The following is a 20,005-nucleotide window of genomic DNA, read 5'->3' as shown; positions in this document are numbered from 1 at the left end:
TCTTACACGTGGTGGAGGTGCACCTCGATCCCGCCCTCTGGCTCTCCTAGCGCACCCCTGGAGCTACGTTCAGGAAGACGCCTTCAAATGCCAACCGGGCCAATGGAACAGGACGTCCCGACTCGCACCGCCCCTGCAACGGCTTCTGCACCTCCTGCGTGGACCGTTACCAGCTGCCAACAGGACCCCAGATCCTTCGCTGGCCTTCGCGGTGAAGACGTCGACGATTGGCTCGACTATTACAACAGAGTGAGTGCGTTTAATCGGTGGATGACTCTATGAAGCTCTTTAATGTGCCGTTCTGCCTTGACAAAGTGGCTAGGACGTGGTTTTATAACAACGCACATCGCCTAGGAGATTGGAATACGTTTACGGAGGAGATTCGCAAGATTTTTGGCACATCGGCGAGCCGATTGGAGAGCGCCACGAAGAAACTCTCCCAGCGCGTTCAACATGTAGGTGAGACCTACACGTCTTACATTGAGGATGTGCTTGCGCTTTGTCGCCAGGCGAACGAGGACATGTCGGAGAACGACAAAGTCCGGCACCTTCTGAAAGGCATTAGCACATTTGCCTTTAATGCTCTCGTCGCTCAGAATCCCACCACCGTACGCGACGTAGTTACGATTTGCCAGCGCTTGGATGCGCTGCAGTCCGCTCGCATCCAGCAGGATACCCCACCAGCCTGCCTTCCACCCGACACAGAGCTGCGCTCCTTGATACGTAGTATCATTAGGGAAGAACTTCAGGCGCAGAAGACCTCTGGACTCTCTGGTGATCGCCAGTTCTCCTCTGGCGCCAGTTTGCGTGCCCTGGTTAAAGAAGAACGGTGTCTCATGGAAAGCGGGCCCTCTACCGAACACGCCGCTCCACAGCACGTGGCTCAGTACGCCGAGATCAGCCCGCTACAGCCAGTCTTCCCGCATCCTGCGCCTGCTCAGAGTCATTTGTCTGCCCTTTCTCCGAGACTCCCTGAGGCGTACAGCCAGTACTATGCTCCTTGGCGACCCCCCCGACCCACTTGCTTCTACTGTGGTATCAGGGGTCATATTGCCCGATTTTGTCGACGGCGTCAGCAAGACGAACGTGCAGGCCTTATACCGGACCGCAGCACCTACCGACCTCCATATGGCTTTCGTCAACGGGCATATCATTCCCCGCCGCGGCCTTTTCCGTCAACCCCGGACACACACGACGTTCCTGGAAGTTCCCGAACATCGCGGTGCCGTTCACCATCTCCCTTCCGGAACCGCTCGGTATCGCCCCTTCGCCCCGCGTCTCATGCAGCTGACCTCCGCCCGGAAAACTAACCTCTGCAGTTTTTGGAGGGAAAACTGCTATACCTGGTAAAAGTACAATTCCTCCGCAGCGGCCATCGAACATTTTATCTGTCATCGTCGAAGGTATTTGTGTTGATGCTCTTGTGGACACTGGCGCCAGTATTTCAGTTATAGTACATGCAGACTTGTGTGCTCGACTTCGTAAAGTGCAAACGCCCTACTCTGGCCCGACCTTGTGTGGCGCAAATAATGTTTTGATTCAACCCTCTGGACAGTGCACGGTACGCGTACTTATCGACGGCCTTCGACATCATATCCCGTGTGCGGTGCTGGCGTCGTGTGCTCATTCGCTAATTTTGGGGTGGGACTTTCTTTCTTCAGCCTCAGCCGTCATCTCTTGTGATAGCCCAACCATTGAACTCTCCAATGAGCAAGTTTCGAGTGTTTGCAGTATGCCTCAAGTGAACCTCATAGTGGCTGCTGATTGTGTTCTTTCTCCAGGACTGGATACTCTCCTCACAGTTCGATCAGCCGACATCAGTGAGGGGGACATTTTAGTCGTCCCTTGTGCCAGCCTACTCTCTAAAGTAGTCGTGATAGCTACGTGCCTAATACGCTTCTGCAATGGGTTCGCAACCCTTCCCGTGACCAACGCTAGCCCCGAACTGATCCTACTGCATGAAGGCACCAGAGTGGCCTTGACTCATCAGGGAGAGACCATTGATGTTGTTCCTATCGGCTCGTTGTCGGCTCTCCCGCGTTCCGTTTTTTCGGACACTTCTACTTCAGCGCTGACCGCCACCATTAGCCCCGACGTCACGCAAGCAGAGGCACAGTCCTTATTGGCCTTACTGGACAAGCACCGTTTGTCTTTCGACTCCTTTTCCAAAACGTTAGGCCAGACCACTGCCGCAGCACACCGCATACAGACAGACAGTCCTCACATCATACGCCGCCGCCCGTATCGCGTGTCGGCGTCTGAACGAAAAATAATTGGAGAATGTGTCAGATATGCTTAAGCGAGACATAATTCGTCCCTCTGCGAGTGCCTGGTCTTCTCCTGTTGTATTAGTTAGAAAGAAGGATGGGTCAGTTCGCTTTTGCGTGGATTATCGAGCCCTCAACAAAATTACCAGGAAAGATGTCTGCCCAATGCCAAGGATTGACGATGCTTTGGATTGTTTGCAAGGAGCCGAATATTTTTCAAGCCTGGATTTACGTTCAGGGTATTGGCAGATACTAATGTACGAGGCCGATAAGGAGAAAACAGCGTTCTGTACCCCCGACAGCTTATACGAGTTTAACGTTATGCCGTTCGGGTTGTGTAATGCGCCCGCAACCTTTGAGCGACTCATGGACACTGTTCTATGTGGCCTAAAGTGGAAGACCTGTTTGTGCTATCTAGACGACATCGTTGTCTTCTCGTCCACCTTCTCTCAGCACCTGCAGCGGCTGGATGAAGTGCTGACCTGTCTCGCTAGCGCCGGCCTACAGCTCAACACAAAAAAAATGTCATTTTGCAAGCAAGGCCATCAAGGTCCTTGGCCATGTCGTGAGCAAAGAAGGTGTCCAGCCCGACCCTGAGAAGATTAGCGCAGTCATAAGCTTTCCACGCCCGCAGCAACAGAAGACGCTCCGCAGCTTTCTTGGCCTGGCTTCCTACTTTCGACGTTTAGTGCGCAACTTCGCCACCCTCGCGTCTCCGCTAAACCAGCTTCTCCGTTCTGGCACGCCTTTCGTATGGTCTGAGGACTGCGAAAAATCACTTCAAGCCTTAAAAGACGCGCTTACCTCTGACCCCGTCTTGACCCATTTCGACGACACCAAACCAACCTTATTACATACGGATGCAAGCGGGTACGGAATTGGTGCTGTTATTCTCCAGCGTTAATACCAGTCTAGAGAGCGTGTTGTGGCCTATGCCAGTCGCACTCTCAGTTCCGCAGAGAAGAACTACACCATTACTGAACAAGAATGCCTGGCTGTCGTCTGGTCGGTACAAAAATTCCGTCCCTACTTATACGGCCGCCACTTCACCGTAGTGACCGATCATCATGCCTTGTGCTGGTTATCGACGCTGAAGAACCTTTCCGGCCGGCTCGGACGGTGGATTTTGCGATTACAGGAGTACGACTACACTGTACAGTACAAATCAGGCAAGAAACACCTTGATGCCTTGTCACGATGTCCCCTCGGGTCGACATCAAACACCACTGGCGATGTTTCCTCCGCTGCACGAGCTACATCCTTGGCTCCCATCGACCCTGCGCCATCCGTTGGGTGCTCCGAGCTGGTGTCTTTTCAGCAGGCGGACCCGCACTGCCGAACCATAACTGACCGACTGTCTGGGGTGGCGCAGCCTCCTTACAGCCGTTTACGACGCCAGCTTGCAAAGTACACGATCTGCAACGGTGTGCTCTGCCGCGTCAACCATCACCCTGCTGGAGAAAAATGGGTGCCTGTAGCTCCTCGGGCTTTGCAGCCAAAGCTTTTAGAAGCCTTTCACGATGACCCAGCTGCCGGCCACCTCGGCTTTCAAAAAACGTTTGATAGGATCCGAGCCCGCTTCTTCTGGCCTGGCATGTCAAGGTGCGTCGCTAAGTATGTCAGCTCCTGTGCATTGTGTCAGCATCGCAAACGCCCTACAACGGCGTCTGCTGGACTTCTCCAACCCATTCCTTGTCCGGCGGAACCTTTTGACGTGGTGGGTATTGATCTATATAGCCCTTTACCATCCACCTCATCCGGCTACCATTGGATCGTGACCGCGGTTGACCATTTGACGCGTTATGCAGAGACGGCCCCTGTTCGCTCTGGCTGCTCCCAAGAAGTCACCGAATTTATCTTACATAACGTGATCTTATGCCATGGCGCCCCCTGGGTTCTACTAAGTGACCGTGGAAAAACATTTCTTTCAAGCGTCATTGCAGACCTGCTTCGTGCATCGAATACCATCCACAAAATGACGTCCTCATACCACCCCCAAACAAACGGCCTCACGGAACGCTTCCATCGTACACTTTCGGATATGATCTCCATGTATATCGGACCAAGCCATACTAACTGGGACGCCATCCTTCCATTCGTAACGTTTGCGTATAATACGACACGCCAACGAACAACTGGGTACGCTCCGTTTTTCCTTGTTTACGGCCGTGATCCCTCCTTCGTCATAGACACCTGTCTGTTCTCCGCACCTGCGACAGGATTTGTCCCCGGGTCTGACGAATTCATCTCTCGCCTTCACCACTTCCGCCGTATTGCCCGTGAAAACATGCAAGCCTGCCAGCAGGACCGCAAGCTACAGTACGACGCCTCTCACCGGTGTACCCAGTTCCGTCCAGGGGACCAGGTTCTACTCTGGACTCCCGTTCGTGTGCCTGGGCTATGCGAAAAGTTTCTTCGGCGATTCATCGGCCCTTATACCGTTCTGGAGCAGACGTCGCCAGTCAACTATCGGGTCACCTCTGTGTCTCCCAGCACAGACCGTCGCTGTCGGGGAACCAAAATTGTGCATGTCTCCTGTCTCAAAAAGTTCCACTCTCGCACTTCCTAAATGCCAGCAGCCGGGCGGCCGCCTTCCTCGAGGGGGAGCAATTAGTGTAAGCACTGTAGTTCTCCGCGGCACAATATTTCGCTGATTTCAATCTTATGTGTAATCATCATCACCTGTCATCCTTTTCAGTAATGCTTCATCCTCATCACCTGTACATGATCATTATCATCCCTGAGGCTAGTGCTGCTTGGCTGCGCGTTCGCCAAATAAACGGCGTCTGTCTTCTCCGCTCTATCAGTGAGCGACGTCTCCTTGAAGGCCTCTTACAATATTTTCTGTAGTGCTGTTAGGAACGTGCTGTTACAAGAAACATGAAATAGATGTATGAGGGTGTAATGATATGGTACGATACAAAACGTAACAACATGAAAACAAATTGCATGGTAATTTCTCAAATTTTTTGTAGACGGAACTGAGAAAATAAATGGCCAGGCACCTGAAAAGTACCGAATGAAGAAACCACAGCAACAGCATTCTATGTCACCCCTTTGAACAGCGATGGAAAGCGTCATGAAGAGCAAGAAAATACTACTGTAGACAGGGGAAGTGCAAGGGCGGAAACAATGGTCTAGCAACTTTTACCTGACACGCAGTGAATCTCAAGCATGCATTTATGCGCTTTTATGACATGTGCCCCACAATTACCAGCCTCTCCACACTATGGGGGCACGAAGTGCAGACCTTTGCAGTTATAACAGAATTTTAAATAATGTCTACAAGATACTTACTTGAATTTGGTAAAACGTAGGACTAGGCTTCAGGTTTTAACCAAAAAGATTAAATCCTAGTTATAAGCAGTATTTTGACATGAATTGGTGGTAGCTTATACCCCTGTCACACGGGCACTTTCAATCGCGATTGAGTCGATCCGGATCGAGCTCAATCCGGATCGGGCACCTGCTACACGGCAGTTTCAATCGCGATCGAGCTCGATCCCGCTCGAACTCAATCCTGGTTTCTCAAGCGCGATCGAGGCTTCCAAGCGCGATCGAACGAAAGCGGCGATACTCTCGTCCCCGCTCAGTAATGGCACAGAATGTGACAACTTCAACTAACGCCACAAATTGTGTCAAATAACTTGACCCAAATAAGCGTGAGGTAATATTTACATAGTTACGTATACCTACGACCGCGCGAAGTTACCAGACGCCGGCCGCAAGTACATGGTTAGCGCCATCTGGCGAACACGAGCGCAACCCGTCCAACTTCTCAATCGCGATTGAAACGTGCCGTGTAGCAGTGGCAGTACGTCGAGCGCGCTTGAAAACTCGATCGCGATTCACTTCAATCGCGATTGAAAGTGCCCGTGTGACAGGGGTATTAGAAACTGTAAAAGATCCCTAAAAAAAGTACACTAAAAAATCCTATGAATATCAAAAGGTTCTATATATAATTTTATGTGCTGAAGCTACCGTGGGCTATAGGGTATGCCGTAATCAAGGGCTCTTGATTAATTTAGGCCACCAGGTGAACCTGTATTAAAATCTCTACACACGGACTTTTTTCACAGACTTTTACTTTTTTTTTCTCTAGGCACAAACATATCTTTCACCTCATCAGAAAATCTACCACAAAGAAAACCAGTGGGCTCATGCTCAGTAGCCTTAGCCACCAAGACACCACAGCAGACCTTCTAGTGCATTCGAGTACCGTATTTTCCGGTGTATAAGTCGCAGTTTTTTTCTGAAATTTTCGTTGGTGCGTCTTATCTACCGTTGCGACTTATGTATGGAATAAATCCGGTACGTGGCGGCCGCGCGTGGTCTGCGCTCGATAAGGTGCCTGTGTGCTGCGTGATGTCAGTGCACGTTAAGAGACACAGCTCTATGGTCTAAATGAATGAATTATTTGTTAGAGAGTTGGAGGAAGAAGGCTTCGATGGTTTTGCCTAAATGCCATATGTAAGTACATGCCATCTGTGTATATCAATGAACCAATTTTGAGAAGTTAGTTCTGTCTAGACTTTGGACGGTAGATGCACATGTCTAGCACTGCTTACCGGGGGATGCGTTCGGAAGCGGCAGCCACCGCAACCATGTACTTTCGCTGAACTTTCTAACGAACGGATCCTCTACAGGTTTACCTGATTAACAAGTGCGTTTTGTACACACTTATACACCGGTGCGACTTATATATGTTTTTTTTTCGGAAGAACTGCCGTTTTGAGGGGGGTGCGACTTATACAAAAGTGCGACTTATAGACCGGAAAATATGGTAAACAGATGTGCCCCACTGTCACAGCGGCAACATTTTTTGTTGGGCACAAAAGAGGATAAAGGCCCCCAGGCAGCATGAATGTCACCAGAAAAGTGCAAGGGGGCAGTTTGGGCCCCTTAAAATGCACACTGCTTCGCTGCTATCCCCATCGTTACCCCTATACAAACTACCTCTTTAGTCTACTGAGCTTTAGGAAGCCCGCACTGTCATCACTTGCGTCACTGTCTGGCTCTTGCTGGACGTGTCGTTTATGCAGCCAGCAACTCTACACTTAAGCGGCCAAGGTGACTTTGTTTCGTCTTCTCTTGACATGCACTACTTTCTTTTGACTACTGAAATGGCTGCCAAGTTGGCGAAGCTCACGGGACCTGGTGTCGTGCACCACGACTTGACCATGCTTGCTTTCACAAGAACAGCGGTGAAGGTAGTGTGGGGGAGAAAGGAAGCATGTGTGTGGCCTTTGTCGCGAGAGTTGTTCGTATGCCTGGATACCATACCAGTCCAGGTTTCTGCAAATAGTTTTTCACACTAAGAAGAGTCCTCTGTTGGGGCCTCTTCTTATGGCAATATAAAATAAAGCAATACCTTATAGGCAATAAGGGTTCAGTGCACCACACTCGGTGGCAACCACTTTTTAGAAACTAGAAAATTACAAATGCGTAAAAACAGGCACCAGAATCTAAAACTGTTTTATGCCTTACAATTCACAATGTCACCAATCGCAAAAGTTACTTAGCAGAGCATGTTAAAAAGCCTACAATAGAAAACATCAACTTACATGCATAATGCCGAATGCACTACTCCCAAATGGTGATGGCTTATGCTTACATCACACAAAGGGGGAAGGGGTGGATAGAGATTGAGGAGTGAATTTCTCCCCTTCATTTACTGATTATTAATTACAGAGGCCACTGCTGAAGAAACTTAAGAGAAAAAAAAAAGCTACACAGCTCTCAATGCTCATGCTGATAGAAATACGTTACCTGCCTGTAGTCTTGCTTTAAGTAACTGTCCTCGGAAAGTGTATGAGAGGGTTAACAAATGAGCCTTACCACATGGAAAAAAAAAATGTAATCAGCACCTTAAAAGCTGTAGAAATCTCCACATCAGACCTGGACGAGCCAAATATTGCTGCTTTTACAATCACTTCTTCCCCAGCTCAGCTCACTTCACCTTTCATTACAAGTAATCTCTGGCCGCATGTTATTATTACCCTGGCAACGCCGCAAATAAAAAAGAAAACATTTGTGCGTTAGATCCGCACTTCACAGCGCATGACAGATGGTCGCCAAAAGTGAACGCACATAGCATCACACTGGGTGCATTCTGCGCCGAAGGAGTGGGGGAGCTCGACTCACAGCTTTCAGGGGGTTGTGGCTGTATATTAGCTGCTCCAGCACCGAAGTCTTGCCGCAGCCTTTGTGTCCGCACACCATGATTTTGCACGTCTTTCCCGAAGACACGGATGACTTGAGCATCTGCGCACGCAAGTTTGCACCTGAGTCGTCACGCATAGAAAGCAGCCGCTTCTAGAAGGGAAAGGGTGCGCAAGTATAATTACAATGTCCTGTTTTCGTCGACGCCCATGGTGCTTTCGTTTTTTAACAGGAAGCATTTTTACAGACATTCACAACTCGGACAACGCCCTACTGAGAACAAACAAACGATGGCGACTTGCGCGTATTCGGTTTAGGTATACACTGAAAGAAAGGCAAAGAAACAGTGCAAGGTGTTAAGAAAGTGCACAGGTGAAGGGTTTAGTAGACACCAGAAAACATCCTCAGATACGCGTAGGCGATGCTTACCTTTACAGGGTCGATATTTCGCCACTTGATGCGGCGTTTCAGGAGGCAATCTGGCGACGGAGTTTCAGAGGGGTACTTTTCCTTTGCCAGTCATTTTTCACCGGCAAACGGCTCCTCTATTAATGTGACACTGTCTTAATTTTATCACCATCGTCTTGCCAGTAACAGACACAAAGACCGAAACCAGATGAAGTAATACCTATGCCGATAGTGCTGACAACCGTGCTAGAGCATTTTGGTGGCTGCGTTGCACAGAGTTACTGGATATAGACAGTTGCGAAACTCCCCATAGGCCTCATGTATCGAAAGCCGGTCTTCGGTTGCCCCCCTGCGCCGGGGCAAGCACGGGGCAAGTTGACTAGCCTGTCGTCTGTCGGCAGGACGTTGAAGCAGTACTCAAGTGCTTGCGGCTGCTGCCGTAAGTCATAAAAAGAATAGCCGCAAAAACACAAGTAAATTTTACGTAATTATTGTGTTTTAATTTAAAAAGCAATCTTTATTTTACAGAAGAATTTTGAATAATAATAGTTTAGCGAAGTTCTGTTTTTATCTCCTAGGTGCCGCGCGCGTCGACTTGCCCCTCAGCTTCCACGGAGTGGGGGGGCTAGCGCCGCCCGGATTCTGAAGCGGAGTTTCGCAACTGTCTTTATTGAGTAACTCTGGCGTTGCATGCAGCAAGCCTTAGCCAGCGACGCGTCTCCATGGCAGCTGACATTTTTATCACAAGCTTTCAAGCAGACGTGGTAGCAGACGACGTTTTCTTTTTAGCATTAAGTGGCTCATTTCGCGAAACAGTAGCTGCTGCAGAAACGCGGCACCTAATTTCCTATTGGCTGCGTAGTGTCACGTGACACTGTAGCCGTTAGCCCGGTTGGCCTCAGCAACCGTTTAGTTTACAAAAAAAAAAAAAAAAGAAAGAAAAAGAAACCATGGCAGAGACGGGAATCAAACCCATGGTATTCTAGGCACTGTACTTATGGGACGAAATGATGATGCGGCATGGGGGAATGACGCAGGAATGTTCCCGCGTAAAGACGTCCCCATTGGCTAATGGGAGGTAATGGGAGGTCTCGCTACAGTGACTTCTGCCTCACCCAGCGGCGCATCAGTCACCACTGATCCAGGGCGGCTCTATGCGGCGCACGGCCGCGCTCCAGCGCAGCGGCCGCTTCTGCTGCTCTCGACACCGAGGAGCACATACGCTTACAACACAGGCTGGTCCGTTATGGCCCCGCGTCATCCCCAGAGCGTGCAGTTATGACAGTAATGCTTTTAAATTCAGAACTCATAAGAAATGCTCTGGTGCCCTCGGAAGTTTATGAATATACAGCTTATATTTGATCACCATGCTTGCGCTGTTATATGTGCCAACCAACGGATGTTCTGATGTACCGTTCGATTTGCTCAAACATGGTAAAAAGTATGTGCTATTTGACGCTGTTTCGAAATGTTGGGGTTATACTGCGAGGTATGAGGCAAACCACTGTGAAGAGCTGTGAATTTGCACCTGGGGATACGTACATACGTACTTGTGTCAAAATTTCGCCGACTGGCGTTTTTGCTTTTGGAATCCACAAGATAAACGACCACCGCGGCTGGGAGCGAACCCAGGCTGAGTTTTATATTTTTTGTTACTCCTTGCGTTCCTTAGACTAGTTGTTATCTCTTGAAACACTGCGCAGGTAAAGCGCATGAAATAATACGCTAGCTATTTCTGGGCGCCTGAGCAGATATGCATGGGTCACTATTACCACTTCTGAGGCGTTGCGCTGCTGAGCACGAGGTCGCGGGTTCGATTCCCGGCCGCGGCGGCCGCTTTTCTGATGGAGGCGAAAAGCAAAAACGCCCGTGTGTACGAGATTTCGGCGCACGTTAAAGATCCCCAGGTGGTCAAAATTAATCCGGAGCCCTCCACTACGGCGCGCCTCATCGCCTGCGTTGCGTCGGCGCGTTAAACCCTTCAATCAATCAATCAATCAATTACCACTTCTGCACCGCTTTCTCTTTGGCGACCATTACAAGAAATAATTACACACTAATTTAACATACAGTAGTTTTGGAATAATTATTTCAGAAATGCTCCATCGTATGAGCCAAATTTTCAGCACAATCCCAGCCCTCGTGGGTTGAAACACAGCATCAAGGCTCATAATACACAGAAGTACACACTCCGTTTTTAAACCTTTCACTGCCGTAGGAGTTGGACTTCATACAACAGTGCCTACGAGAACTAAATTAAGGCAATTAAGGTCTACGACCAGTTCCACGACAATCACGGGCACCTCGCGGCGCGCTGAGTTCTGCGTCGTCTGCCTTTGGCGCTCAAACGCAACAACTAAATAATTACATATATATAAAATATAATAAGTTTAAAATAATTACTAAAATTAATTCTATATTTTAACACCAAGGTACATAACGCGACGTTTGTTGTATCAAAGAAATGTAAGCCTGCTGGTTGCCATAGAAATGAGTGCTCTGGGGCAAATAGTTACTGCGGGGCTGTAATGACCTGTGAGTGTTTACTTGTGCGGCATCAAGTTACGTTGCAGAATAAGCGCGACCGTGAATTTTTCTCCTTGTGTCACCTCTGTCTTACACGTGCATTGAAGGGGTGGTTGCTGTAACCATTTGCGAACTGCAAACCCTTCCAAGAAACTTGTTCTGTTTCACTTCTGGTCGGTACTGCGTGCTTGTGCAATGCATCAACGCGCAGTGTTTCGCCAAGCTCGCCTCCTATCGGAGGCTCGGCTGTCACGTGACTCTCGGCTGCAGGTAGCAGCAGCACTGTCGAAAGTTAACTTCCGTGTCAGAGCAGCTGGTGTCCGTGCAGCATCTACGATGGCTGGGAGAACCGTTACTCTGGACAACATGAATCCTCGCCTTATAACGATGGAGTATGCAGTGCGTGGCCCGATCGTCATTCGCGCCGGGGAAATCGAGAAAGAGCTGAAAGCGGTGAGAAATGCTTGTTTCTGTTGGCCATGCTTCGCGTACCCGGATTCCGCGGCCGGCTGTTCCGTGTGTAAGGTAGTTGTACGCGCTAAAGTTAAGCACCCGTGCATTTTCATTTTGTTTTTACTCTTAGAGCACGGCACGTGAGCGAACTCATTGTTCCGACAGTCCCCCGACTGACGCGTGTAAATCGAAGTGTTAATTAGTCTTGCCTGCTTGCTGGCAGGTCGGGTTGATGTTTTTTGTACACGCGTTGTGTCTTGGCCCGTGGGACAGTAACAGCGCTATAATCTGTGGATTACTAAAAGCGTTCGTGAAACGAGCTGTAGTTACTGTTAACTCCTCAGAGCTACTCTAACTGCATCGTCTTTCAGCGGCCATGTAAAGGTTCTTTTTCCGCGAAGTAACAATAAAGAAGCAGATAAGAGTGCGGAGTGTAGATTGCGCGTCGTTTCACGGCCGCATCGAGTTACGAGCAATCTCAGCGTAGGGTGGCTGTGGCAATGTGCTGCAGCGCAGACGTTACATTCTGATTCAGTAGGGCTATTAAAAACTTCCCTGATGTGCTGTGCTTTGATTGCTGTCATATCGCGGGTAACCGCTTGCTTCCCAGCGCGGATCGAGTCTGCAATCGTGCCAATGTTTTGCTGCTGCTACTATCGCTATTTCAACTTCCCTGTTTGCACATGTTTTCATTCTAGGGGAAGAAGTTCAATTTTACTGAGGTGATTCGGGCCAATATAGGCGATTGCCACGCAATGGGACAAGTGCCACTGACCTTTTTCCGACAGGTATATTGTTTGGATGTCACTTTGACCTGCGCTGTGGCTGGCGTTTTTATGCATTGTACTGGTCACTTCATTAAACACGTCATTTCTAATCTCAAGCTATCCTGAACATTCTACCACAGGGGAACACGACATATTACTGGCTGAACTATCTAGCATGGTTTGTCTGTGTTATTGCTTCATTGTTGCTGCTACTACTGTTGGCATGGGCACAGCGAATTGCCGCTGTTGTTTCACAGGTCATGCATGCTGTATATTTCATAGGACAGCAGCTAATGACACCTGCAAAAACCCTATGTGGGCTTTTGCAGCACTTCTATTGTTACCCCGGCTAACGCATGGACATGAAATTTCTTTTGATAAAACTTAGAGCGCAGTTGAACAAGGATGACAGAAAGACAACCAACACAAGCGCTTGTGTTTGTCGTCTTTCTGTCATCCTTGTTCTGTCACGCTCTAAGTTTTACCAAATATGCACCAACTTGCCCAACAGTGCGTTCTACATGAAATTTCATTCAGCAGTACAACGTGAAACAATTTTTGCTTGTGTTATTTTACAGTTATTCAACTTATTTTTCAATTGAGAAACTGCTACTACAAATCATGTTTGAATCCTTTGGCTAGACAGCTGCCAACTCTGCTAAAAGATGCAGTAAAAGTGAATCTCGGCTGTTGCCGGACGTGTCAGTGTCTGAGGTAAATGGTGCTTTTGGATTTGTGAAACGTAACGGCCTCGGAGAAAAAAAAACAACCTGTAATCAGGGTGCCAGACAGCACAGATGCTAAACATGTACTGGCCTTTATGCTTGCTGTAGTTGCATTTGGCTTTTGTGCCACCAGCTGATACTGCCCGTAAATTAGGATAGTCTCCTAGGCTTTTTTACACTGGTAAGCCGTAGCAGACTCGCTAGTGATCACCCCGTCACATAGTGCACCAGTGAAGTCGGCAAGTGCTTGTGCAGGAAGCGACTACTAATGCAACTATCCCCTGGTGGGCTGTTCTGATGAATGTGAGACAACCTCTCCTGTTAACTTTGAGCTCCCTTTGCCATCAACCAATGATAGCCTGTGCGTGTGGGTGAAAAAGAAAAATGCCTGTGGGGATAACATTTTGGTGCACGTTAAAGAACACCAGGCAGCATGTCTGTAGACCTCCACTACGGTGTGCCTCATATGCAAGGTTAGCTGCGCTGGCCCAAACCTAAATGTCAACTTTTGAGTCTGCCTCTGAAACAGCAGTAATTGTTTGCAGTTGGGCATCAAACAATATCAACAGCTGGTCATTAAAACAGCGGCGTGGATAAAAAGGACCTGCTCTCCATGCGAGTCAAAGCACCATTGCAGATGATATCCACTCCAAAGTGCGCTTTGTACAAGTGCACTTATTCTCACCATTTCAGTGGTCCACACAAGGATAGGGCACTGATCTGGTGTTCGGGATACTATACTATATGCAGCTGGTTCACTTCGGAGAGGACCAGGGGTTTCCCCAGAAATTGAATCGAAGGGAAATGTCTGAATGGCTGGGGTGGGGAGGGGGCAGGGAAGGTGGGAGGCTAGATAAACTATACAAACTATTTCTTTTTTAGTCCACTAGTTAAATAATAGACGTGTATTAACCAAATGCTCATCCCCGTGACGTATGCTTCCCTTTTTCTCTATGTACACCTGGGAGGCGGCGTTTTCTATTCAACCTGCAAAACGCTTATTTTTTAGACATTCAGTTTTTACCAAAGGTCAGTATTCAATTTTTAAATGTCTGGCCATTTTTCAACGTTACGGACATTTTCGAACTTGTTGCCAGGGCCAATGACGAGATTTAAATTTTAGAAACAATAGTGGGGAGTACACGAATTATGCGGCACTTATAAAGTGGGCACCGATTGTCTTTTGACGCTCACAATTTATTAAAACGCCAGGATTAGCTTCCGTAGCCCTTCGCCTCACCAAATTTCCAATTTTAAATGTAAATGTTGAAAGCGCTTCTTCAAAGATCAGAGTTGTAAACAAAGAACAGCCCCAAATCAATGAAGAAAGTAAATTATATGTGGGTTTACTACACTCTGTTCAAGTCAAAGATGGCCTCACTTGAAATATTTTTTTATTCAGATACCCTGGGTGAGAGCTTGCTGATATATGCTTTCCTTGCACTTATACTAAAGTAGACAGGAACTTATTTTCTCTTTCTGTCTTGCAGTATTTCACTCCTCCTTTTATTGGGGCTTGACCAAACTGCCTAGACGTTTAATTCAATAATTGACGAGTAAAATTGGGAGATTCAAGAGGTGGGGGGGGGGGGGCGTCAAAAAAAAAAAAACTTAAGGGGGTGTGTAGGGAAATCACTGGAGAGAGGACTTTTGCAATGGGTGAATTTAGGGTGATCTAAGTGGCTTGGAAGTATTTCAGAAAAAAGAAATTGTGCAAGAAAGGTAAAGGGGACTGTTGTGTGGTTGTGTGGTAACTGCATGGTGGCTCAGTGGCTAAGGCTGCTGAGCCCAAGGACGCGGTTTCGATCCTGGCTGCGGTGGCTGCTTTTCTGATGGAAGCAAAAACCGAAAACTCCCATGTGTCAATATTTCGGCGCATGTTGCCCTGGTGTAGCTTTCGTGCATTAAACCCCTAAAATTTGAATTGAATTAAATAACGTGAAATGAAGTTTAAGGTTAAAAGTGACGATAGCTTAATCTCTTAAGCAGTGAGGACAAAGTATTCAAAGAGCCAAATGGTACATTTTGGGTGAAAATTTATGGCCGTAAAGGTTTCTTTGAAACTTAATGGGCTGACATGACTCCTGGGCCACATTGATGCGCTAAGATTGTACATAGTTGCGTTTGTATTTTGAAATGAAGTTTGAATGCATAGCTCAGTATGCCATTGGTAGGCAGGCCAGTTTTCACTTGCTGCATAAAGAACCTGTTTCATGACCACGCAGCTTAGCAAATCAGCTTTTAGCTTGGTCTTTGCTGCAAACAAGAGCTACAGGGTTATTGCATAGAACATTCAGGCAGTATGGCAGATTCAGCTACAGGAAATTGGGAAGTCTACTGACTGGTGTGATCCACTTAAATGATTAGAGCTAACGGGAATAAGTATCCTTTAAGCAGAAGGCATGTAAGGTACTGATAAAAGGAGTAACAGCGCTGCATGTCGCCCCACTTTATTACCAGGGCGTAGCATTATGTGTCCTTGGGATTCTTGAGGTCCTTGGGATCTCCCTCCTTATGAATCAGAATAAATAAGGACCTCAAGAATTACAGACCTATCAGCCTACTCTCAGTTGTTCACAAGCAGTTTACCAAAGTTATACTTAGCTGCATAGGTGACAGCCTGGATTCCCATCAACCTAGAGTGCAGGCTTGGTTTAGGAAAGGGTACTCTGCCATGGATCACATCCATGTCGTCAACCAAGTGATAGAAAAATCTGCAGAATACACTAAACCCCTTTACATGGCATTTTTAGATTAGGAGAAAGTGTTTGATTCTGTACTCACCGCAGCCGTTTAAGAAGCACTAAAAGACCAGGGAATAGAGGAAACCTACATAAGACTTCTAGAAGACGTATATAAGAAATGCACGAGCAGGATTATCCTCCACAAGCAAAGCGATAAAATCCCGATCCAAAAGGGAGTAAGGCAGGGAGATACCACCTCTCCAAAACTATTCACAGCATGTTTGGAGGGGGTATTTAGAAAGCTTCATTTGGAAAACATGGGACTTGAGCCATTTGATGTTTGTGGACGACATAGTCTTGCTGAGTGAGACTGCAGAACACATGCAAACAGTGCTTGAGAAACTACAATCAGAAAGCACGGCCGTGGGGATAAAAATAAATATTAATAAATCTAAAGTAATGAGGAATAACCATGCCAAGAACTTCTTCTTCAGCTACTGGATCTTCAAGACCTCTGTAGCAGGTGTGGGAAGGGCCTATCTGTAGTCCACGTCTTAATCTCATGCAAGGCACTTTACTCAACAAGACGTAAACATTTCCGTGTACTCTACAGATAACACATTCCACTGCACGCATCATACTTTTTAGCTGACAAACCAGTGTTTTCTAGTCAACGTGTTGAGTTTTTAGCTGATATTAAATTTCTGCAGCTCTTGTCATATTGCATGTAATCATCCTGGGCCTATACACCAGTCATCTGAATTGTCTTTTGTGTCATTTCACTTTGTTTTACTCGCAGGTTTTAGTACTTACGCTTGTATCACTTATTAAATAACTCGTTCTTTGGTGCTCTTTGCCCATGTTGGCCTTGTGCCATTAAACATCAACCATCATCATCATCGTCTTCTTCAGCTTAGGAAACAAAACGCTAGAAGTAACAGAATATAACTACCTCGGGCAGATGGTTAGTGCTGACCCCAACCACGAGAAAGAAATCCGGCACAGAATAGGTAAGGGCTGGGGAGCACTCAGCAAGCACTCCCAAATAATGAAAAGTAAGCTACCCCTGTCACTCAAAAGAAAAATCTGCAACCAGTACATACCGGTGGTGATGAAATACGAAGCCGAAACTTGGCGCCTTACTGAACAACTAGAAAGCAAACTTAGGTTGGCTGAATGGGCAGTGAAACGAATAATGTTAAGAGTAACACTCAGGGACAGGGAACGAGCTACCTGGATCAGAGAACAAACTGGAGTAGAAGAGATCATAGTTCAAATAAAGAAAAAGAAACGGACTTGGGCTGGCCATGTAGTGAGACGAACCGACAACCGGTGGATGATAGGGGTAACAGAGCGGGCACCAAGAGACGGGTCTAGAAGACAGGGAAGGCCAATAACACGATGGAGGGATGAAATACGGAACTTCAGGGGTAAACTGTGGACTCGAGTGGCACAGGACAGGAGCGGTTGGATGTCAGTGGGAGAGGCCTTCGTCCTGCAGTGGACCTGAGCAGGCTGCTGATGATGATGAGCATTATGTGTAAGCAAGCTGTAAGCATGAAACAGGTTCATATTAATTTTTACTTTTTTTTAAACACATAATGGCTACTGTTTTCTTATTGAAAGCATGTAAGAACTTTGCCTCCAGGAATGAGCCACAAAAATGATTGGTTCACATACTGACATGCAGCTGTGCTTGCCATGGCAAAAAAACACTTAGGTTAAGTGTAATGTAAACTAAACTATGTTTGATAATTAAAACAAATTTATATAGAGATGCTGTGCCTGAGGCATTTTCTTTACTCGCTGGATGATGTCACTGGGTGACATCGCCTGCCGGTGGGTATGAATTGGCTGATGCTGTTCAAAACAGATCTCAGATTGACAAGAACAGAGTGGCAGGAATGTGCCGGCCACTCAACTTGGTCTCTGTGCTCTCAAAATCAAAAGAAATATCAAAAACCGTGGTCGCCTGTTTCCTCACTGGAACATTGAGAGTCTGGTTGGGGTATAGTTGACCAGTTCTAGTCGAATGTAAACCTATGTTTGAGGCTCATCGTCTGAAACAAGCATCCAGCTCCAAAGCGGGCCTAAAGGGCTCCTTAGTTGTGCCCGCAATATGAGCCACGAAATTTAGTAGAGCACAACTTTTTGCAGGAAATTGTGAGCTAGCACGTTATGCAATAAACAAGCGTGTGTTGCAAGTCACATTAGGATAGTAGCTAAGGGTATGAAGGTTATAATGAGGAGTGGGTGAACTGACCAGTCGAGAGTCTTCTCTACTGTGGCACACCGTCACTGCTTCCTAAGGAAGCAAATAGGTGATGACACCAATGCATGTTTTTTAATGCTACACTGCAAAACAATTACCCACCTGTGTGAACTTTGTGTACTGTGTTTTCGCACGTTAAACCTGCCCCGCACACCCACATTGTGCCTCGAAAAAAGAAAAAAAAAAAAGAAAAAAAAAAAACCCTTTGCTCATTGTTTGCTCTGTTGACCTTGTAATGAAATCTTCCAGTCTTCATAAAAAAAAAAAAAAGAATACCATGTAATTGGGTTGTGCTTATTCAGATAATGAATGTACCAACAGTTATCAAAATATATAAACAAAGCTCCCACTTTACTCGCACGTAAATAATTACTAGGGGAAAAGTAGCGTCACTAAATATTATTTAGTGACGCTAGGGAAAAGGGTAGCCAAGAAACCATGTTGCTGTAGGTCAAGGCACATCTACCGATCTGATTACTTGTAGATAGCGGCTAGGTTGTCTGGAGTGCTCTCCTCTTGCTTGTTATCGTATCCTCCTTGACATGCCCTGACCTTGGAAACGCAAGGGCGCTCACATGATTAGATGGCGGGGGTTCACGATTGAGCAGTAAACCTTCTAAACTTTCACTTCATGATTGCTTTTGAAGACTGCATTCGATGGCGGTGACCACACAAGCATCAGGGCATGACTCGTGTTGGGGTGAAGCTGCATTTCGGGGAAAAATTTGCATATTGCCCATCAGGAGGCACAGACCCTGTCAAGCCTTCGTCTAGTTTTCGTTTTTTGCATGTGTCCTTGGCATCTGTACTTCTGGTGCCAAATAAAGATTGATTGACGCCCAACTTTACTGCAAAGATTAGTACTGATGCTATTCGCCGACCAATAATCTGCTTGTCTTGGAATAATCTGCAATTCCACATATAAAGTTATGCATACATGCGAGAGGAAATTTGGGGGTGGTAAAAAAGAGCAAAATAGATCCCCATCCATGGGGCTGTGCGCACTTGTCTAGTGTCGCAGTGTCACTTGCACTGAGGGTTGATATTTCAGAAACAACAGTGCAGCTAAAATCTGTGCATCATGGAAAGGTGGTCCCTTACTGTGCAGAATGAAGGAAGCTATTGCACATAATTGTCCTAGCTCCTCTTGTCACCCACCCTTTTAGGGACAGGGCAGCCGTGCTTCTTATCACCAAGAACTTTTCTGGTGAGTGCTAAGATTAAGAGCTACCACGCTACCTTTGCTCTCGCAGATGAGTGCGCGTGCATACCACTCTGAAGCTCGGGAAGGTGAGATAGCAGCTGCTATCGGGCCCACAGGATTTGCACAAACAGCTGCAAATAATCTCTGCACCAATAAATGAGCCGTGCTACACAAAATGGCTTTTGAGCACCTCGCCGAGAACCATGTGTTCAGAGGTAACGGCTCATTGTCTTGTGCAGGGTATTAAGATTTTGTTTATGGTCTGGTCTTGCTCTGCGCTCACTAGAATACTCTTCTGAATAAGTGCGATTAGTAAAAGACAGCGTTGCAGTTTCGAAACACATTCACACAGCATCTGCCAAAGGCCCCAGCCGTGGTGAAAAGCTTTCTAACATTGTGTTGGTCCCACTAGGGATTTAACCTCACAGTTGGCTTGAAAATGCATTGTTTAGCAGTGTGTTTTATTTGCATCTATTGTTCAATTTTTAACACAGTGCACCAAATATGGTAATGCCAGGGCCATATGTGCCTCTGGGT

General features: G+C 47.0%; 2 protein-coding genes across 4 annotated transcripts in view; one reads left to right on the top strand and one right to left on the bottom strand.

Moving 5' to 3' along the window:
- Kappab-ras (NFKB inhibitor interacting Ras like 1) overlaps positions 1-9,104 on the bottom strand; it is a 34,774-nt gene extending 25,670 nt beyond the window's left edge. For 2 of the 3 annotated variants that reach the window (XR_013319572.1, XM_077686814.1), the window contains exons 1-3: positions 8,859-9,104; positions 8,615-8,753; positions 8,412-8,531 (exon numbers count right to left, since the gene is read on the bottom strand). Coding sequence is in view for 2 of the 3 variants with exons in the window: in XM_077686814.1 (XP_077542940.1) it covers positions 8,412-8,531; positions 8,615-8,680 (186 nt within the window). In the remaining variant the exon portion in view is untranslated. The remainder of the gene's footprint in view (positions 1-8,411; positions 8,532-8,614; positions 8,754-8,858) is intronic. The other variant, XM_077686815.1, reaches the window with a different exon arrangement.
- A 2,241-nt stretch (positions 9,105-11,345) lies between these two features.
- The window catches only part of LOC144155410 (alanine aminotransferase 2), a 35,261-nt gene continuing 26,601 nt past the window's right edge, over positions 11,346-20,005 (top strand). Inside the window, exons 1-2 of the mRNA XM_077686813.1 lie at positions 11,346-11,816; positions 12,515-12,604. Coding sequence (XP_077542939.1) covers positions 11,559-11,816; positions 12,515-12,604 — 348 coding nt within the window. The 5' untranslated portion in view covers positions 11,346-11,558. The remainder of the gene's footprint in view (positions 11,817-12,514; positions 12,605-20,005) is intronic.

Source organism: Haemaphysalis longicornis, unplaced genomic scaffold (assembly GCF_048455015.1).
Source record: "Haemaphysalis longicornis isolate Haplotype H1 unplaced genomic scaffold, Haemaphysalis longicornis Haplotype H1 scaffold_1, whole genome shotgun sequence".
Lineage (NCBI taxonomy): Eukaryota > Metazoa > Arthropoda > Arachnida > Ixodida > Ixodidae > Haemaphysalis > Haemaphysalis longicornis.
The sequence above is the reverse complement of the archived record's forward strand: the minus strand, read 5'-3'. Positions and strand labels throughout refer to the sequence as shown.